At 43.9% G+C, this 21524-nt stretch overlaps 1 protein-coding gene across 3 annotated transcripts in view; it reads right to left on the bottom strand.

Annotated features, from left to right (window-relative positions):
• Window positions 1-21524, bottom strand: part of PIEZO2 (piezo type mechanosensitive ion channel component 2) — a 522557-nt gene that overhangs the window by 412804 nt on the left and 88229 nt on the right. For all 3 annotated transcript variants that reach the window (XM_029065631.2, XM_029065630.2, XM_029065632.2), the window contains exon 2: window positions 9845-9940. In XM_029065631.2, the coding sequence (XP_028921464.1) occupies window positions 9845-9940 (96 nt within the window). The remainder of the gene's footprint in view (window positions 1-9844; window positions 9941-21524) is intronic.

Genomic DNA, 21524 nt, shown 5'->3' with positions numbered 1-21524 from the left:
AAGAACTTTCAGTGTTCCCTCTATGCCTCTGATGGTCTAGATTCTGCTTCTTTTCTCCCTAGTAGTAATCTCCAGATTTCAAGGATTTCCTGAATCACAGTAGACTCTCAAGGGTCCCTGGGGAAGGGAGTATACTGATTTGGAGAGTTAGAATGTGCCTGGGTCATGTGATGATGAAATTCTTTAGTTTCATTTCCTAGTCTATGATTTTCTGGAAGGTCACGACCAAAAATATTTGACAATATGACATAGAATTCTCGAGGCTCAATTCTGCATCCCCTTCCATTCTCCATCTCCACCCACCTCTTGGAGAATTCATTCACTACCCTGGCTTCAACTACCATCTTTACACAGATTATTCCCAAACCTACATATCTAGTTCTGATCTCTCTCCTCCTCTCCAGACTCATATTTCTTCCTGCCTTCAGCACATCTCTATTTGGATGTCTTGTCGACACCTCAAACTTAACGTCAAAAACAGAACATCTCATCTTCCCAGCCAAATCCTGTCCTCCCCATGACTTTTCCATCTCGGTAGACAGCACCACAATCCTCTCTGTCTCATAAGACATAACCTTGGCATTTTCCTCGACTCATCTCTCTCTTTCAACCCACGTCGTCAATCTGTCACTAAATCCTGTTGGTTCTACCTTCACAGCATCACTAAAATCCACCTTTCCCTCTCAATTCAAACTGCTAATACACTGATCCAAGCAGTTATCCTATTCCATCTTGACTACTGCATCAGTCTCCTTGCTGACCTCCCTGCCTCCTGTCTCTCCCCACTCCAGTCCTTACTTCACTCTGCTGCCCAGATCACTTTTCTAAAAAAGGTTTGGTCCATGTTTCCCCACTCCTCAAAAACTTTGCTGTGGGCGGGGAATGTGTCTGTTTACTGTTATATTGTACTCTCCCAAGCAGTAAGTAGTAATAACGTAATAATAATAATGTTGGTATTTGTTAAGTGCTATGTGCAGAGCACTGTTCTAAGAGCTGGGATAGATACAGGGTAATCAGGTTGTCGCACATAAGGCTCACAGTCTTCATCCCCATTTTACAGATGAGGTCACTGAGCCACAGAGAAGTTAAGTGACTTGCCCACAGTCACCCAGCTGACAAGTGGCAGAGCTGGGATTTGAACCCATGACCTCTGATTCCCAAGCCCGTGCTCTTTCCACTGAGCCACCTTGCTTCTCAAAGTGCAAGTACAGTGAAAGTAGAGTGCTTTCACACAGTAAACAGTAGTACAGTGCTTTCAAACAGAAATTCCTTACTCTAGGCCTTAAAGCACTTTAAAGCATCTTGATGCCTCCTACCTCACCTCACTATTCTCCTATTACAACCCATCCCGCACACTTTTCTCCTCTAATGCTAATCTACTCACAGTACTCTCCCCATCTTCAATTTTACCTATATTACCTTGCTGATTTCCTACTGCAACCCAGAACACATACTTTACTCTTCTAATGCCAACCTACTCACTGTACCTTGATCGTTTTATCTTGGTGCTGAACCATCATCCACATGCTGTGTCTGGCCTGGAACTCCCTCCTCTTTCACATATGACAGACCATAATTCTTCCTACCTACAAAGTCCTGTGGGCATCACATCTCCTCCAAAAGACCTTCTCTTCATTTTCTCGACTCTCTCGCTTCTGCATCACCTTTACATCGAGATTTATACTTTCATTCAATCGTATTTATCGAGCACTTATTGTGTGCCGGACACTGTACTAAGCACTCGGAGAGTACGATACAACAATAAACAGACACATTCCCTGCCCATAATGAGCTTACAGTCCGGGCTGTGGGGGAGACAGACATCAATATGAATAAATAAATTACAGATACGTAGGTAAGTGCCGTGGGGCTGGGAGTGGGGAAGAACCAAGGGAGCAAGTCAGAGTGATGCAGAAAGGAGAGTGAGTAGAGGAAAGGAGGGGCTTAGTCTGGGTAGGCCTCATGGAGAAGATGTGCCATGTTCCCCTCAACCCTACACTAACCCACTTATCAGCTTATCGACATGTGCCTAGTTCATTTTAATGTTTATCTATTCCACTAAACTCCTTGTGGGAAGGAAAGGTAATTACTAAATCTGTTGTACTGAACTCTCCCAAGCACTTAGTGCTCTGCATACAATATTGCTCAATAAATATGGTTGCCAGATTGATTGACTAGACAACAATGTTTTCCAGGGCTAACTTCAGTCTTAAACTCATCATATGGCAGAAACAAATGTGGAATTTTAGGTGAACTTTTAAGAAAAAGTAGTGTAAAATAGATCAACATAAAGAAAATCCAATGTTTCATGTAAAAAAAGAGATAGGTTCAAGACCAAACACTGGTCAAAAGTGAAAGATTGCAAAAAGAACCAGTGTATACCACAGGTGGGTTTTTATCAAAGATGCGCTTGTTGGCTTTCTTTTCTAATCAAGAAAAATAAAGACCTTGTTAAATCATGGAGCAAATCCCATCCTTGTTCATGTGTAACTTGGATGGAGTTAAACACAAACATTTGAGGGTAGACTTTGGATCTGGCTTTGACAGTGGGTATCCAGGGGCTGAATTGATCCTAGACTGATGCCCAGAGCAAGAAGAATAAATGCTGCACTTAGGAATAAAGAGGTAAAGCACTCAAGAGAGATGGTTTTCTTGTGGTTCCAGGTCTACAGTACATCATAGAGTTGGAAGTTCCAGGCAAGAAAAGCCTATCTAGGGTTTTTCCCATTTAGCAGCAGCCACTCCTGTGCCAGAGGTCACTCTTCCAGGAAAACAGGATAGGCAATTTAGCCCACTGGACTGGAAGATAGAGAGGGATGTGCTGAGTCTTAGGGCAGGTTCTTAAAGCTGGTTTGGGTTCTTTGATGTCTTCTGTTTCTCAGAGAAGCAACGTGGCCTAGTGGAAAGAGCACAGACCTGGGAGCCAGAGGACTTGGGTTCTGATCTTGGCCCCCTCATTTCCTTGCTGTGTGATCTTGGGCAAATTATTTACCTTCTCTGTGCCACAATTTCCTCAACTGTAAAAATGGGGATTCGATGCTTGTTCTCCCTCCTATTTAGACTTGTGAGCCCCATGTGGGATCTGATAATTTTGTTTCTACCCCAGTACTAAGAACAGTGCTTGACATATCAAATACCATTATTATTATTATCATACATTTTAATGTTTATGACCTACCCAAAAAAATCCCAAGTCCCAATAACATGAGGACTGCGTACATCACCGTTGCTCACAGTGCACTGTCAGAATGGAGAAATTTGCTACTCATTAATGTGAAAGACTCCAGGCACCTGAAGTTAATTATCCCTCAGTCAAAAAATTTAACTGGAATTTAGTCTCACATGTAAGTGTAGAAACTGGACAATGAGGACTAATTAATTTCTCCTTTCCTGCATGTTTAGGCCCTTACACTGATGACATTTTTATTGCTGCCCATGACATAAAGAAGTATTTAGAACAGTCCAGACTCTTTTAGTGGGTTACCCTCACTGATTCCTGTTAAAAGTGATGTAACAAAATGATAGGGCTTATTTTACCATGGACTACCGCACTTCCCTCTCTGGGGGTTACTGTCTTTAATAAATCATTCACTGAAAATTAGTAACAAGTGATCTAAAATGGGCCCCCCAAAAAGCAGAGTTTACAGTTAGGTAGCAGCATATTGGAGGGTGGATGGGTTATGAAACAGTTCTGCAGCCTCCATCAGTGAAAATTAAATTCACAGCTGGGCTGACAACACTTTAAATTTGCATAAATTTTGCAAATCAGTTCCACATTAAAATGTATAGTATAGTATTCATCTAGTAGTATAGTATTCATAGAAAAAAACACCCCTGGGTTAAAACTGTACTGTACTTAGTACTTAGAAGAGTACAAAAGAGTTAGTAAATATGATCCCTGCCCTTGAGAGACTTACAATAATAATTACGTATTTGTTAAGCACTTACTATGTGCCAGGCACTGTTTTAAGCATTAGGGTGGATATAAATAAATTGGGTGGGACACAGTCCCTGTTTCACGTGGGGCTCAAAGTCTCAATCCCCATTTGACAGATGAGGTAACCGAGGCACAGAGAAATGAAGTGACTTGCCCCAGGTCACACAGCAGACGAGTAACAGAGCCGGGATTAGGACCCATGACTTTCTGACGCCCAGGCCCATGCTCTATCCACTACACCTTGCTGCTTCTCAAATACAGCAAACAGACACTAAAATGCATTACAAATAAAAAGAAGTTATAGACTATAAAAATAAAAGTACTACAGGCAAGAGAAGGAGGTGTGAGGACCAAAGAAGTTAGGTGATGCAGAAGTGCTGAAGTGGCCGTGGAGGGAGGGATAGGGTTGGAAGATAAGAGATTAATAGAGATGGGCATCCTGGAAGTGATGCGATTTCAGAAGGACCTCGAAGAAGGAAAGAGCAGTGGTCTGCCACACTTAAGTGCATTATCTGTAATTTATTTTAATGATAATCTTCTCAACTAGATTGTACATGCCCTCAGGCTACGAGTTGTGCCTATCAACTCTATTGTAATCTCCCAAATGCTTAGTAAAGTGTATTGCATACAATAAGTATTCAGCAAATACCACTGATTGATTGACTGATGGATTGGTAAAAGGGGAGGGAGTGCCTCATTATTATTATATTTCTTAAGCATTTACTAATGTGGCAAGCACTATTCTAAGCTTTAGGGTAAATCCAAATTAATCAGGTTGGATGAAGTTCCTGTCCCAACATGGGGCCCACAGTCAAGTAGGAAGGAGAACAGGCATGGAATCCCCATTTTACAGATGAGGAAACTGAGTCACTGAGAAATTAAGTGACTTGCCCAACATCACACAGCAGGCCGGGATTAGAAGCCAGTTTCCCTGATTCCCAGGCCGAGGTTCTTTCCATAAGACCACGCTGCTTCTGGCAAAAGGGAGGTAGTGAGCAAGAGTTCAGCAGTATGAGAGGCAAGAACAAGTAGTTGACTTGGAAGGAACGAAGTGTGTGATCTGGGGTGTAGTGGGAAAAGGCAGAGAGAGCTGGTTGAGTGCCTTAAAGTCAATGGTCTGGAGTTTCTGTGTGATGCAGAAAATTTTAGCCATGCCAGTCTAATAATTAAGACCCAAAGAAAAGCAGTTATTCTGGTAGGCTAAATACATCCTAAGATTCTTTTTAAACCCCTCTCATTTTCTCCAAAACCGCTTAAGGTTTATAATTTTTGTTTCCACAGAAATAACTTCATTCATCCTGGCTAAACAAGTGAAGTCTAGATTGCCTCCAAGCAACTTCTGAAGACTTACTTTATTGATAAGATATGAGGGAATGTGATAGGATGTGATGTAATTGATATGATAATAATTAATATTATGGTACTCATTAAGGGCTTACTCTCTGCCAAGCACTGTTCTAAGTGCTGAGGTAGATACCAGTTGATCAGTTTTTTATGGCATTTGTTCATTCATTCAATCATATTTATTGAGTACTTATTGTGTGCAAAGCTCTGTACTAAGCTCTGGGGAGAATACAATATAGTGTTTATTATGTGCCAGGCACTGTTCTAAGCACTGGGGTAGATACAAAGTGATCAGGTTGGACACAGTCCTTGTCCCACATGGGGCTCACAGTCTTAGTCCCCATTTTGCAAATGAGGTAACTGAGGCACAGAGAAGGTAAGTGACTTGCCCAAGGTCACACAGCAGACAAACAGAGGAGCCGGGACTATGACCCAGGTCCTTCTGCCCCCCCAGTGCCTTCCTCACTAGACTGACTGGGATCATGTCTTCCAAGTTCATGTACTTTACCAAGTTCTTAACAGTGTCCGTCACACAGAAAACTCTCAATAAATATTACTAATTGATCGATTGGTTGTTTTAGGGACAGAGGAATGTGGCTCTGTTGATTCTTCAAGAAAATTATCCTTGTGGCAATGTATAATAAAGATTATGAGAAGCAGCGTGGCTTAATGGAAAGAGCACGGGCTTGGGAATCACAGGACATGGGTTGTAATCCCAGGTCTGCCACTTGTCTGCTATGTGACCTTGGGCAAGTCACTTAACTTCTCTGTGCCTCAGTTCCCTTATCTGTAAAATGGGGATTAGGACTGTGAGCCCCACGTGGGACAACCTGATTACCTTGTATCTAGAACAGTGCTTGGAACATAGTGAGCGCTTAACAGTTTTGGAGAAGCAGCGTGTCTTAATGGTAAGAGCCCGGGCTTGGGAGTCAGAGGTCATGGCTTCTGATCTGGGTTCCCTCACATGTCAGCTGAGTGACTTTGGGCAAGTCACTTAACTTCTCTGTGCCTCAGTTCCCTCATCTGTAAAATGGGGATTGTGAGCCCCATATAGGACAACCTGATTACCTTGTATCTACGCCAGTGCTTAGAACAGTGCTTGGCACATAGTAAGTGCTTAACAAATACCAACATTATCTTATTATCATTATTTGGAGAGGGGAGAAGCAGGAGGCAGATGGAGCACGGTGAGGAACAGGAAGATGATAGGAGCAAGTGAATGAATAGTAAAGTAGATAAATTAATATGAACAAAGATGCTCTAGGAGTTACTGAGTTAATCTGGGAACGCCTCTTTTAGGAGGTGGAATTTCAGAAGGATTCTGGAATTGGGGAGATGTGACATCTGGTAGATCTGAAGCAGGGGGGTGGGAGCAGGTAGAGAGTATGGCATGAGCATGGATTGGAGGTAGAAAGGAGAATGAGGCACAGTGTGAGTAAATTCTCTTGAGAGGAATGAAGCATTACAAATTGGGGTGTAGAAGAAGAAAAGGGCTAAGTAAGAGGATGGAGCTGAGGGAGTGCCTTATTGGAGAAGCAGCGTGGCTCAGTGGAAAAAGCATGGGCTTTGGAGTCAGAGGTCATGGGTTCAAATCCTGGTTCTGCCACTTGTCAGCTGGGTGACTGTGGGCAAGTCACTTCACTTCTCTGGGCCTCAGTTCCCTCATCTGTAAAATGGGGATTAAGACTGTGAGCCCCACGTGGGACAACCTGATTCCCCTGTGTCTCCCCCAGCGCTTAGAACAGTGGTCTGCACATAGTAAGCGCTTAACAAATACCAACATAGACAAGGCTCAGGATCTGGTCTCTCTGATGCAATTCACACCCAGACAGTATCTCATACAGTCCATAAACAGATGCTTCCCAAGTGCTCTCTCTGAACAGCTACATACAGTGCTTGTCTGCTTGGCAATTCACAGGAGGACCTATTTGGACTTTGCTACTGGCATTCCAAAACATCCAGATCTGTTCTCTCAGCTAACACTGCTGGCTAACAGATCTGGACACCCTTGTAACCACTCCAGATTCACCAGACTTGACAATCAGCTCTGCCAGATGGTTTTGTGATGACTTTTGGAGGATTGTGTGAAAGCGGCATCGTGAGAAGGGGAGCAGGCCAACCCCACCTCCTCCTCTGTTTCCATGAGTTGTGGGGAGGAAGGGAAGGTGAGGCACTCTTGGGAGACAGCTGCAAGGGAGATGTTATCATTCTGCGGGGAGTCAGATATGAGGGACGGCGAGGAGAAATCTGAAATCTTTTCTCCTCCAAGAGGTCTTCCTCAACTAATTTTCCCTTCTCCCTAGTTATATCCTTATAACTACTACCTCAGCACTTCTGCATTCATGTTTGATTTCAACTACCTGTAGCACTTGTATACGTAGCAACTTACATGCTCTATGATAAAAGCATTAACTCAAATACCGCAAATATTATTTCTATCATTATTATTATATGAATAACTGCTTTTCCTCTTCCTCCTCTCTGTAAATTATTTTAGTTTCTATCTCCCCAGCTAAATTGCAAGCAGGAATTTTGTCTGCTGACTCAATTGAGCACTTTCAAATGCCTAGCACAATACTCTGCTCCCCACAAGCACTCAATAATTACTCAATTACAACAAAAACAATCAATAATCATCAATGATCAATCCCTTAATCCACACTGAAGTGTTCTGCTCTTTACAGATTATTCTCACAATGATGCTGGCAGCCTGGCTTCGTAGAAAGTCCATGGGCCTAGGAGTCTGGGAACCTGGGTCCTAATTCCAGCTCTAGCACTTGCCTGCTGTGTGACCTTGGTCAAGTCACTTAACTTCTCTGGGCCTCAATTTCCTTATAATAATAATAATGGCATTTGTTAAGTGCTTACTGTGTGCCAAGCACTGTTCTTTATCTGGATTGAATACCTGTTCTCCCTCCCCCTTCGACTGTAAGTCCCAGAAAAGACAGGGACTGTAAACACCATGACATATCTACCCACAGCTTAGTATAGTGCTTAGTACAAAGGAATGCTCAAGAAATACCACAATTATTATTGTTATTATCAATCAGTCAATCAATGGTCCTAATTGAGCTCTTTCTGTGTGCAGAACATTGTACTAAGCACTTGGCAAAGTACATTACAACAGAGTTGTTGGACACATTCGCTGACCACAAGGAGTTTACAGTACCGGGGGGAGAACAGCATTAAAATGTAATTAAATTGAAAGCAAAGGCCACCTATTTTCACCTCCAGGGTGGGTTTCTGGCCTTTCTGCTCCCTCTGTCCATATTCCCCAGAGAAAGGTTTTGACATTTTGAGAGATCCTGTTTTGAGTCCCATGAGGGACTGGGATGGAAAGTGTGTTGGACTGTGGGGAGAAAAAGAAAGGGGCTTGGTGGGAAAGGTGGGGTTGGAGTGGCAAAAATAGTCTAAGTAAAGTGAAGCCTAAGCAACTAATGCTCTTTCAGGAAAACAGGCCTCAGGAGGGATCCCATTTCTGTGGGGTCCCCACTCCCCTGTCATGCCAGCCCATTTATATCTCCACATATTCTCCCTCAGTTCACTTAGCTCATTACATGTGCCTCGCCACTGAGAGGGCAACTTTTTAAACACCCCTTCCACCTTCAGTGAGCTGAGAGAGGTTTCCTTTCTGCAGCGGATTCGTCACTTCCATAATTTCACTACAGAAAAAAAATCAAAACGGCCTAGGAAATAGCTAAGTCATTGAAATACTGCACTAATAACATAATCCTGTTATAGGGTCTTTCCTCCTGGGCAGAAAAAATGACTCTGCAGTCATTTAATTCATCATCTCAATATCTCCGTGAGGAGAACACTAATATACCTTTTTGGTAGGTGGGCTAAGTTGCAAAGGTGTCAAAACCAAAGTCTTGAAGATTTAGTATCAGAGATCAGGCTAGAAACTGGATCTCCTAAATTCCAACCTAGTTCACGTGCCTGCTCTCTCTCTTTTCCTTCCTTACGCACTTACGCTTTCTTTATTTCTCCCTCTCCCTGTCTTTTTTCTCCCTCCCTTTCTCACTCTTTCTTCCTCCCTCTCTCGCCTCACTCACACACTCTTCTCTCACATTTTTCTCTACCCCTTCCCAACCCACACTATCTCTCACACTCTAGCTCTCTTAGTCTTTGTCACGCTGCCTCTCTAGTTCTTGCCGTCCTGACTCCGGCACTGTGCTCCCTGCTCACCGGCCTAAAATATCTGCCAGTCTGGGCCCATCATCAGCGTCATTTTATTGACATTGCTTTCAGTTAGTCTTAATCTGCCAGGGCGTCCCAAGGACTTTGCCAAGCCTGCTAATAGGGCTCTAATGGAGAGATTACCTGACAAGAGTGGCTCCGTCAGTGACGAAACCATGTACCAAAAACAAGTCCCATATGGCTGCATTCACATCTCAGCTGCTAGGGCAGCTGGCAACCGATCTGAGCTCAGAGAGCTGAGTTACTGGGGGAGCTCCCAACCCCTCTGACTGGTGAAAGCCTCTGGGCACTCCAGCTGCCTGGGTCCCCTAATTGTCTTCCACCACTAGAACTGGAAAACCGTTGCCAGCCAAATTCACTTACCTTTCATCGTCGTCTTCGTGGGGTCTGAGAACAGGGGGATGAGCAGGAGGTAGATGAGGTAGACCAGCGAGAGCCCATTGTACCGGAAAGCGCACGCTGCATGGAAAAGGGAGAGAGGGAGAAGAAATGAAGCTCATTATAATAGTCTTTATATTAGTCTTCCCCCTGTAGACTGTAAATTCCACGTGGGCAGGGATCAAGCCCCAACTATCTTTATGTTAGTCTTCCCTCTGTAGTTTGTAAGCTTCAAGTGAGCAGGGATCACATCTACCAACTCTATCATTTACTTGCTTGTCGCCAGACTACTTGCTTTGTTTTGTTCTGTTTTGTTTTGTTGTCTGTCTCCCCATTTAAATAATGCTGGTATTTACTAAGCGCTTACTATGTGCAGAGCACTGTTCTAAGCGCTGAGGTAGATACAGGGTAATCAAGTTGTCCCACGTGAGGCTCACAGTTAATCCCCATTTTACAGATGAGGGAATTTAGGCCCAGAGAAGTTAAGTGACTTGCCCTCAGTCACACAGCCTACAAGTGGCAGAGCCTGGATTCGAACCCATGACCTCTGACTCCCAAGCGTGGGCTCTTTCCACTGAGCCACGTGAGCCCATTGTTGGGCAGGGATTTTCGCCATCTGTTGCCGAATTATACATTCCAAGCACTTAGTACAGTCCTCTGCACATAGTAAGGGCTCAACAAATAGGATTGAATGGATGAATGAATGAATGAAGGGCTTAGTACAATGCTCTGCATACAGTAAGCGCTCAGTAAATAAGATTGACTGATTAAATAAATTGACTGAGGTTAAAAGTATCAAATGGCCTTAGCTCAAGGTTCACTCCCATCGGAGGGCATAAACATGACTCAGCCTCAGGAGGTGTCATGCAAATTAGATCAACACAGACATCGTTGACTCCATTTAATGAAGTACCATGGTGACACATGATATGATGGTGATATATACATATATATATCTTTAAATTATGTATCATAAATTATTTCTTCATACGAATGTCTGCCTCCCCCTCTGTACTGTAAGCTTGTTGTGAGCAGAAAACATAACCACCAAATCTGTTGTATGTACTCTCCCAAGCACATAGCACAATGTTCTGCACTTAGTAATCGTTCAATTAAGTACCACCGATAATGATGACTTGAAAGCAATATGGAATCTTCATACATTTTTATCCAAATCTAGTTTGATCTTTTTCTGACCGAGTTGGCTGAACTGTGCTGGCCGGACTGTCCGAACAATAGCTCAACTTTCCACTCCGCCTTCCCTCTGGGATCCTAGCCAGTGGGTCACAGAAATGACTGCAGTCTTCATGCCAAGTGTGCCAAGCCAGTGAACTGGGCAGACCGTCCACAGGCCAGCTCGCTGGGGTGGAGTTGGCTTTCTCTCAGACACTTTTCCCAATGGAAAAGTGCAAAGTTGACCTCGAGGACTTGGGTCTCCAACAAAAGAAAGATAACACTTGGCTAAGGCTGAATGTGAACCGGAAGAGTCCGGACCAGAGGACGCCCTAGAGGGAAATACCTGGCCATGTTGGGACTCCAGTAGGCTGCTTGGGAACTCCAGACCAAGGAACTGACAGAGGCATGGGGACTGGGCTACCAACCTACCTCTAACCGGTAGAGTTCAATCAATCAAACAATAAAAATAATAATACTAATTATGGTATTGGTTAAGCACTTACTCTGTGCCAGGCACTGTACTAAGCACTGAGGTGGATACAAGCAAATCAGCTTGGACAGTCCCTGTCCCACATGGGGCTCACAGTCTCAATCCTCATTTTACAGATGAGGTAACTGAGGCTCAGAGAAGTGAAGTGACTTCCCCAAGCTCACACAGCAGACAAAGTGGCAGAGCCAGGATTAGAACCCATTAATCTTCTGATTCCCAGGCCTGTGCTCTATCCACTACGCCATGATGCTTCTATTACTAATTACATTTTTTGAGCACTTAATGCGTGCAGAGCACTGTACTAAGTGCTTGACACATTTCCTGCCCACAAGGAGCTTACAGCCTAGGGTCGAGTAAGTGAAGGAGGGGACTTGGCCCTGTCAGAGGCCATGTGTGAGTTCAAACGGCAATGTACCAGGCCAACCGTAGGCCACCAGATGACATCCCTATCACCGTGGATGGCACAACCATCCTTCCCGTCTTTCAGGCCCGCAATCTTGGTGTCATCCTTGACGCGTCTCTCTCGTTCACCCCACACATCCTATCCGTTACCGAGACCTGCCGGTCTCACCTTTACAATATCGCCAAGATCCGCCCTTTCCTCTCCACCCAAACGGCTACCTTACTGCTACGGGCTCTCGTTATATCCCGGCTAGGCTACTGTGTCAGCCTTCTCTCTGACCTCCCTTCCTCCTCTCTCAACCCGCTCCAGTCTATTCTTCACTCCGCTGCCCGGCTCATCTTCCTGCAGAAACGCTCTGGGCATGTCACTCCCCTTCTTAAACACCTCCAGTGGTTGCCTATCGACCTCCGCTCCAAACAAAAACTCCTCACTCTAGGCTTCGAGGCTCTCCATCACCTTGCCCCTTCCTACCTCTCCTCCCTTCTCTCTTTCTACCGCCCACCCCGCACACTCCGCTCCTCCGCCGCCCACCTCCTCGCCGTCGCTCGGTCTCGCCCATCCCGCCGTCGACCCCCGGGCCACGTCCTCCCGCGGTCCCGGAACGCCCTCCCTCCTCACCTCCGCCAAACTGATTCTCTTCCCCTCTTCAAAACCCTACTTAAAACTCACCTCCTCCAAGAGGCCTTCCCAGACTGAGCTCACCTTCTCTCTCTACTCCCTCTACCGCCCCCTCTTCACCTCTCCGCAGCTTAACCCTCTTTTCCCCCCATCTCCCTCCGCTCTTCCCCCTCTCCCTTCCCATCCCCTCAGCACTGTACTCGTCCGCTCAACTGTATATATTTTCATTACCCTATTTATTTTGTTAATGAAATGTACATCGCCTCGATTCTATTTAGTTGCCATTGTTTTTACGAGATGTTCTTCCCTTTGACTCTATTTATTGCCATCGTTCTCGTCTGTCCGTCTCCCCCGATTAGACCGTAAGCCCGTCAAACGGCAGGGACCGTCTCTATCTGTTGCCGACTTGTTCATTCCAAACGCTTAGTACAGTGCTCTGCACATAGTAAGCACTCAATAAATACTATTGAATGAATGAACATCTGTCCCCCCTACTGAGCTGGCCTGGCTCCAACAGGGGAGCAGAGGACACAGGGACCAGTTGGAGTGGGGCTGGGTTACAACTGGCTCATGTCCTGCTGCTCCAGCCCTCTTGGCCAATAAGGCACAGTGTTCCCACCCATATAGGCCTTTCCTGGAGAGGACATACAGCACCTCTCCCCCACTTCCAGTCGTTGTACCCACTCCCACTTCTATTTTGGGAGACGGGGAATGGGGGGAAGGAGAGAGAGTCCTTAGCCCTTTAAGACAGTCACGCCCTTTTCTCCATTACTTATAATAATAATAAATTATGGTATTTGTTAAGCACTTGCTATGTGCCAAACACTGTTTTAAGCCCTGCGGTAGATACAATAATAATAATAATAATGTTGGTATTTGTTTAGCACTTACTATATGCAGAGCACTGTTCTAAGCGCTGGGGTAGATACAGGGGAATCAGGTGGTCCCACATGAGGCTCACAGTTAATCCCCATTTTACAGATGAGGTAACTGAGGCCCAGAGAAGTTAAGTGACTTGCCCACAGTCACACAGCTGACAAGCGGCAGAGCTGGGAGTCGAACCCAGCTGACTCTGACTCCGAAGCCCAGGCTCTTTCCACTGAGCCACGCTGCTTACCCAAGTAATCAGGTTGTCCTACATGGGGCTCACAGTCTTAATCCCCATTTTATAGATGAGGTAACTGAGGTACAGAGAAGTGAAGAAGCTTGTCCAACATCACACAGCAGACAAGTGGAGGAGCTGGGATTGGAACCCATGAACTTCTGACTCCCAGGCCCATGCTCTAACCACTACAGCACGCTGCTTCTCAGATAATTGGGTTGGACACAGTCCCTGTCCCTCTTAGTACTCAGAGTCTTAATCCCCATTTTACAGCTGAGGTAATTGAGACAGAGAGTAGTTATGTGACTTGCCCAAAGTCACACAGCAGACAAGTAGTGGAGCCAGGATTAGAACCTATTACCTCCTGACTCCCAGGCCCATGCTCTATCCACCAGGCCAGGCTGCTTCATCAATAATTATTTCTTATTTATCCTCACTGCTCTCCCTCTACAACCCAGCCCTCACATTTCACTCCTCTAGCGCCAACCTACTCACTGGGCCTCACTCTTGTCTCTCTCCCCATTGATCTTTTGCTTCTGCCATCCCTCTTCACATCCAGCAGACCACCCCCTCTCTATCTTCAAAGCCCTACTAAAATCAAGGCTCCTCCAGTAACTCTTCCCTGATTAATTTCTCATCCATATCCATATCCTATTTCCCTCCCTAGTGGATCACCTAGCACTTGAGTTAAATAATGTTGGTATTTGTTAAGCGCTTACTATGTGCAGAGCACTGTTCTAAGCACTGGGGGCAATACAGGGTAATCAGGTTGTCCCATATGAGGCTCACAGTTAATCCCCATTTTACAGATGAGGTAACTGGGGCACAGAGAAGTTAAGTGACTTGCCCACAGTCACACAGCCGACAAGTGGCAGAGCCGGGATTCAAACCCATGACCTCTGACTCCGAAGCCCAGGCTCTTTCCACTAAGCCACGCTGCTTCTCTAAGGAGTTCTTACCCCCAAGTACTTAGAATTCACTCCCTCCCACCCCCCTTCTGCATATGAACATATCTTTATACCCAGTTACTCTCCCCTCCTATAATTGATTGTACTTTCATTAATTCAGTTGTATTTATTGAGCACGTACTGTTTGCAGACCACTGTACTAAGCGCTTGGAAAAGTACAATGTAACAATAAACAGACATATCCCCTGCCCACAACAAGCTTACAGTCTATCGTAGTAGTTGTTTCCCCTGATAGGTTGGAGGCTCCTTCAGGGCAGGAATTATGCCTACCTATTCTAATGTACTTTCCCAGATGCCTAGTACAGTAGCCTGCACAGAGAGAGCACTCAATAAATAGTACTGATTGATTAACCCAAGACCCTATGGTGGGTACCCAGCATCAACATGTGTGACATCCCACGCGGTGTCTTCAGTGGCACTCTCGAGCCCACTGCCTGGGCATTCCATTAGTACAAGTCGGCAGGGGCCCAAGATGAACCCACTGCCCAAATTCTAGCTAAAAGCTAAGCAGGAATTATCTCTCACTGCAAAGACTGAGCAGAGGGGGAGTCATGAAAAGGTAGGGAGGGATTAGAGGGTAAGAAAAGAGGAGCAAGAAGTGAGGCCTGAAGGTGCAAGCCTAAATCAGCTCAATGCGCCACACCGATTACCACGTTCTCATTCATTCATTCATTCAATAGCATTTATTGAGTGCTTACTATGTGCAGAGCACTGTACTAAGCACTTGGAATGTACAAATCGGCAACAGATAGAGACAGTCCCTGCCGTTTGATGGGCTTACGGTCTAATCGGGGGAGACGGACAGACGAGAACGATGGCGATAAATAGAGTCGAGGGGAAGAACATCTCGTAAAAACAATGGCAACTAAATAGAATCGAGGCGATGTACATTTCATTAACAAAATAAATAGGGTAATGAAAATATATACAGTTGAGCGGACGAGTACAGTGCTGAGGGGATGGGAAGGGAGAGGGGGAGGAGCGGAGGGAAATGGGGGGAAAAGAGGGTTAAGCTGCGGAGAGGTGAAGAGGGGGCGGTAGAGGGAGTAGAGAGAGAAGGTGAGCTCAGTCTGGGAAGGCCTCTTGGAGGAGGTGAGTTTTAAGTAGGGTTTTGAAGAGGGAAAGAGAATCAGTTTGGCGTAGGTGAGGAGGGAGGGCGTTCCGGGACCGCGGGAGGACGTGGCCCGGGGGTCGACGGCGGGATGGGCGAGACCGAGGGACGGCGAGGAGGTGGGCGGCGGAGGAGCGGAGCGTGCGGGGTGGGCGGTAGGAAGAGAGAAGGGAGGAGAGGTAGGAAGGGGCTAGGTGATGGAGAGCCTCGAAGCCTAGAGTGAGGAGTTTTTGTTTGGAGCGGAGGTCGATAGGCAACCACTGGAGGTGTTTAAGAAGGGGAGTGACATGCCCAGATCGTTTCTGCAGGAAGATGAGTCGGGCAGCGGAGTGAAGAATAGGCTGGAGCGGGGAGAGAGAGGAGGAAGGGAGATCAGAGATCATCACGATCTCCTCACCCCAGCAACCCACCTGGCTGTTCCTTCTGGTAATAATCATTTTATACTTTTAACACTGGATGTGGCACATGCCCAATATCCATAGGCTATGAGATATAGGGACAGCTCTTAAAATTATTATTTATTTTAAGATTACATTTATAAGTACTTGTATGCATCAAAAATTGTTCTAAGCATTGGGGTAGTTACAAGTTAATCAGTTTATGCAGAATCCCTGTCCCACATGGGACTCGTAGCCTAAGTAGGCGGGAGAATAGGGATTGAATCGCCAGTGACTCTCCCAAAAGTTGACATGCTACCAGAGATAGATCAAGTATTAGGTATAATACTTAGTCTAAGTACAGCACAAAATACTTACTGAGTTGGCACAACCATCCAAGATCACAGATTGCAAGAACTAGTAGAGAAAAAACATTGCTATGGCTATTTGTTCAATTTTTGGTGTCAAACCACTGAGTTTTATCATTTATTTACTACCAGGTATGAAAATAATGCTGAAAATTTGTTTTATTCTGTGGAATTTTATTGAAGTTTCTGGTTTCCTGTTACTGAGGTTCTCAGATAAGAAATTCAGATATCTCTCAGAACTATGAGAAACTATGAATCAGATGGGTTTAGTAAGATAAGTTGCCAACCATCCTCTTCATCATCATCATCTTCATCGCATTATCAACAGGAAGTGAAATAAAAGCAGGGTGGCCTGGGGTCGGGGTTGGTGGTCTTAAGGTGGAGGAGAAGCAGTATGGCCTAGGGGATAGAGCCAGGGCCATGGGTTCTAATCCTGGCTCTGTCACATGCCTGCTGTGTGACCTTGGGCAAGTCATTTCACTTCTCTGGGCCTCTTAGTTACCTCATCTGAGCCTGAGCCCCATATGGGACAGGGAATGTGTCCAACTTGATTTGCTTATATCCCCCACAGTGCTTAGTAAAGTGCTTGGCACAAAGCAAGGGCTTAATAAATACCAAAATTATTATGCTTGTCTGCAACTAGAAAAATGTCGTAGGAAAAGCATTTCATATTAAGATCACTTGGTTCTGTCATTTAGGATTCAACATAACAAATGCTGAATTTTTTTTAATCTAACAAAATGCATTCCTTCATAAAAAGAATTTATAATTAGCTATGGAATTACTAATTAATGATTGTTGACAACTCTATGTCCACACTCCCCTTTACTCATAATCACTCTCATTTTTCTGTAATTCTACCATTATATTTGTTTACTCTTCTGTTAAGTTGAAAGTTTAATCATTTAAACTTATTATTATTATATTATTCTTATTCTTCTCCAGTCTCTCAGAGCAGATTTTTTTTTTGGTAGCTTTGCCCTCCTATTTCCTCCATACCCCTCCTGTGATGGCAAACATTCTACTATAAATTGTGCAGGAAACAATCCTTGAAATGTTTAGAACCTTCGTTTCCACCCAGGACATTCTGAATGAGCCCAATCTAAATTAGTAATCACCCAAAGGGTCATTGTTTATCTTAACAGTTGCCCAAGCACTAGATATAAATTTCTCAGGGAGGGCAACTTCATTACTAAGCGATAAAAGAGTTCTGTCAATTCAGGTTTTCACCCTCTTTTTTCAATATCCTGCACATTGTGTACTGTAAAGAGCTCAACTACTTAATAAAGGAGAAAGTCTCTCCATCTTCAAAATTTTTGCTGTCTATCAGCTACCTATCAAGTGGATACAAATGAAAAATAATTAAGAGAAACAGCTGCAGCACATTTACAATGGAGCAGGAACGTTATTTTTATAACCAGGCTGGACTCTTATTTAAGAACAAAGGATATCATAGACATCAAGAGGCAGGAAAGACCCACTCGGGCTCCTAGTTCATTGATGGTTTGTGTGTGAGTCTTCCCTTCAGGATATTATTCCGTTCCAACAGGTCAACTTTGAAACGGGTCAAGGAGCTGTGATATTTTAGAAAGGAAGAAAGGAAGTTAGCCCATTTATCTATTCCTGGCTTCGCACCACTTGCAGATTTAAATATTTCCTGCCATTTTTCAGACTGAACTAATTATTGTTCATAAATGAATTATTTCTGAACTATTGTTCAGGCAGCCAAGAAATATCTTCGCCAATTTATACTTTTTTCTTTTATGGGACATCTGAAACAAATCCTTAACTTTTTTCCATATAATTTTACATATGTGGCTGAATATAACATGTTAATAGAAAGTGCAAAACAAACAAGGCAACAGGAAATCTTAGAGAGGCTTCATCTCCTATAGAGATGGTTGTATTTAACAGTACTATTTTCTGTATTGATGTACTGGAACAAAAATTAAACACTGGCTTCAGGCTAAGTACCGTTATCTATATGTGGCCTAGTGGAAAGAATTCAGGCCTGGACGGCAGAGGACCTGAGTTTTAATCTTGACTCTACCACATGGATGCCGTGTGACCGTGGGCAACTTCTCTATTTATTAACATATTATTGATGTGCTATAATTGTTCATTATTATTATGGAATTGATTTTACTTTAAGGAGTAAAGGAAATAAAATATCACTATTGCTTCCACTATAAGTTGAGTGGTTGCTAGAATGTATCCGGTGCTTAGAACAGTGCTTGGCACAAAGTAAGTGCTTAACAAATACCCTAATAATAATTAATATAATTATTATAAATGATAAAAATATTATTATTATAAGGCTTCGAAAGGTGTAGAATTCAAGTTTAAACTGAGTATGATCTCCCAGAATCCATATATATATATATTTTTTAAATCAAGGCCTAGATCCAGTTTTGAGTGAATGGGAATGGCTAGGACACACCCATTCAATCAATCAGTCAATCAGTGGTATTTATTGAGTGCTTACTATGTGCAGAGTACTGTACTAAGCACTGGGGAGAGTACAATACATCATCAATATAACCGATACATCCCCTGCCCACAGCGAGCTTACAGTCTACAGGAGTCAGATAATAATATAAATAAATAAATTATTGATATGTAGATAAGTGCTGTGGGGCTGGGAGGGGAGGGATGGGGAATAAAGGGAGCAAGTCAGGGTGACACAGAAGGGAGTGGAAGAAAAAGAAAAGAGGGCTTAGTCAGGATCTTAAACACATGGAAACCCCTTCCTTTCTTCTTATTTCTACTTTGAAACTGTAGTGGTAAAAGACCCCCTTGATAGAATTAATTTTATCTTCAAAATTTTGAATTGAATATTCTAGGTTCACCTTGGGACTCAAAATTTCAAAAATTGAATAAACAGTTAAAATTTTGTTGGCTATAATTTGTAAATGACTCATTCCTCTTTTTTTAAAAAAAATTTTAACCAATTCATTTCTAGAGTTTTAAATCAAATTTCCAGGAGTAAACTAGTTAACACCAAAATGATCCCAAGTCTTTGCCTTCTGACTGCAATTGGGAAAGGGGATTTCATTTTTGAAAATCTCAAAATGTGACCTAAGAAGATAGCCAATGAGTTTTCAAAATATGGATGCTGAATCATTTTAGTTCTTTAAGTATTCAGAGCTAAAGCCAAGTTATAAAGCAAACTACAGCTGGATATAATTTTCCTAGCATCAGCTGTTAATGTGAAAATTACCTTCAGTGAAAAGTAAAGCAGAAACATCCGACTTTGATTCAGTCACATAATTTGTAAAAATTTCTGAAATATTTCCCCAATATGTAATGATGTTAGTGGAAAGAGCACAGGTTTAGGAGTCAGAGGTCGTGGGTTCTAATCCCGGTTCTGCCACTTGTCAGCTGTGTGACTTTGGGCAATTCAATTCACTTCTCTGTGCCTCAGTTACCTCATCTGTAAAATGGGGATTAAGACTGTGAGCCCCATGTGGTACAACCAGACTACCCTGTATGTACCGTAGCATGCAGAACAGTGCTTGGCACATAGTAAGCGCTTAACAAAAACCAGCATTATTATTATTATTATTGTTATATCCTTCTATTTATATCAATAGCTGTGTCTAACTTCAAAAGCCAGTGAAATAATTGCCTGTGAAGTAGCTAACGAGGGCCAATTGGGGGAGAGATTCAGTAGTTTGAATGTTTACAAAAGTGCACTGGTCATAATTCCACTCCTCTGCCGCTCACCTCCTCACTGTCCCCCACTCACACCTATCCCACCGTCGACCTCTGGCCCACGCCCTACCACTGTCCTGGAATGCCTTCCCTCCTCACCTCTGCCAAACCAACCTCACCTCTCCCCCTCTTCAAAGCCCTACTGAGAGCTCACCTCCTCCAAGAGGCCTTCCCAGACTGAGCTACCCACTTTTTCCTCTGCTCCCCTCCGCCCTCTGCTCCTCCCCCTTCCCCCCCTTCACCTCCCCTCAGCTAAGCCCCCTTTCCCTCTGCTCTTCCCATTCCCTTTCCCCTCCCCTCAGCACTGGGCTCATTTGTATATATTTTTCAGTACCCTATTTATTTTGTCAATGAGGTGTACATCCCCTTGACTCTATTTATCGTGAAAATATTGTCTTCTTTTAGTTTCGTTCTGTTTTGCTCTGCCGTCCGTCTCCCCCGATTAGACTGTGAGCCCATCATTGGGCAGGGATTGTCTCTATCTGTTGCCAAATAGTACATTCCAAGCACTTAGTACAGTGTTCTGCACATAGTAAGCGCTCAATAAATACTATTGAATGAATGAATGAAAGATAATAATGATGGTATTTATAAAGTGCTTACTATACATCAAACACTGTGCTAAGGACTGGCAAAGATACAAGATAATCCCATCAGATATAGTCAGTGTCCCACATGGGGATCACAGTCTAAGTGGGAGGGAAAACAAGTATTTTGACTCCTTTCACAGACGAAGACTCTGAGGCACTTAGAAGTTTAGAGGCTTGCATTAGGTCACACAACAGGCCAGGCGGAGGACACTAGAATCCAGCTTTCCTAATACCCAGCGATTATGCTTTTTCCACTAGACCCCTCTTCCTCTCAAAATACTTTTTATTTCTACAGAAATGATTTACCTCTCAGTTAATAAGCACAGAGGCAATGAATCCCGGGGGTTATGTTATGAACTAAGCCTGAACACGGCTAAAAAATGCTGGTTCAACCATGTGTGTGTCGGTCAGGAGTCAAGTCACATTTACTGAGTGCTTACCATGCACAGAGCACTGTACTGAGTGCTTGGGAGAGTACAGGGCAACCATAAACAGACACATTCCCTGCCCACATTGAGTTCACGGTCTAGAGTAGGGTGTGTATATCCCATTGTGAGGATTGGCCTGTGAAGAAGCAAGGAGATAGCCAGGGCAGAATCTTGATGTAGTTGCTCTTTGGCAGTGAAGGTGGAGCAGGCAATCGTGAGATCCTACTCACATACTTTCTCGTGATGGGAAGACTGGTGTGTGATGGAGAGTCACTTCCACAATCATCTCTTTCATTCAACCCATGTATTCAGTCAGAACA

Source organism: Ornithorhynchus anatinus, chromosome 5, assembly GCF_004115215.2.
Source record: "Ornithorhynchus anatinus isolate Pmale09 chromosome 5, mOrnAna1.pri.v4, whole genome shotgun sequence".
NCBI classification, from domain to species: domain Eukaryota; kingdom Metazoa; phylum Chordata; class Mammalia; order Monotremata; family Ornithorhynchidae; genus Ornithorhynchus; species Ornithorhynchus anatinus.
Note: the sequence above shows the minus strand (reverse complement) of the source record. Positions and strands in the feature narration are given on the sequence as shown.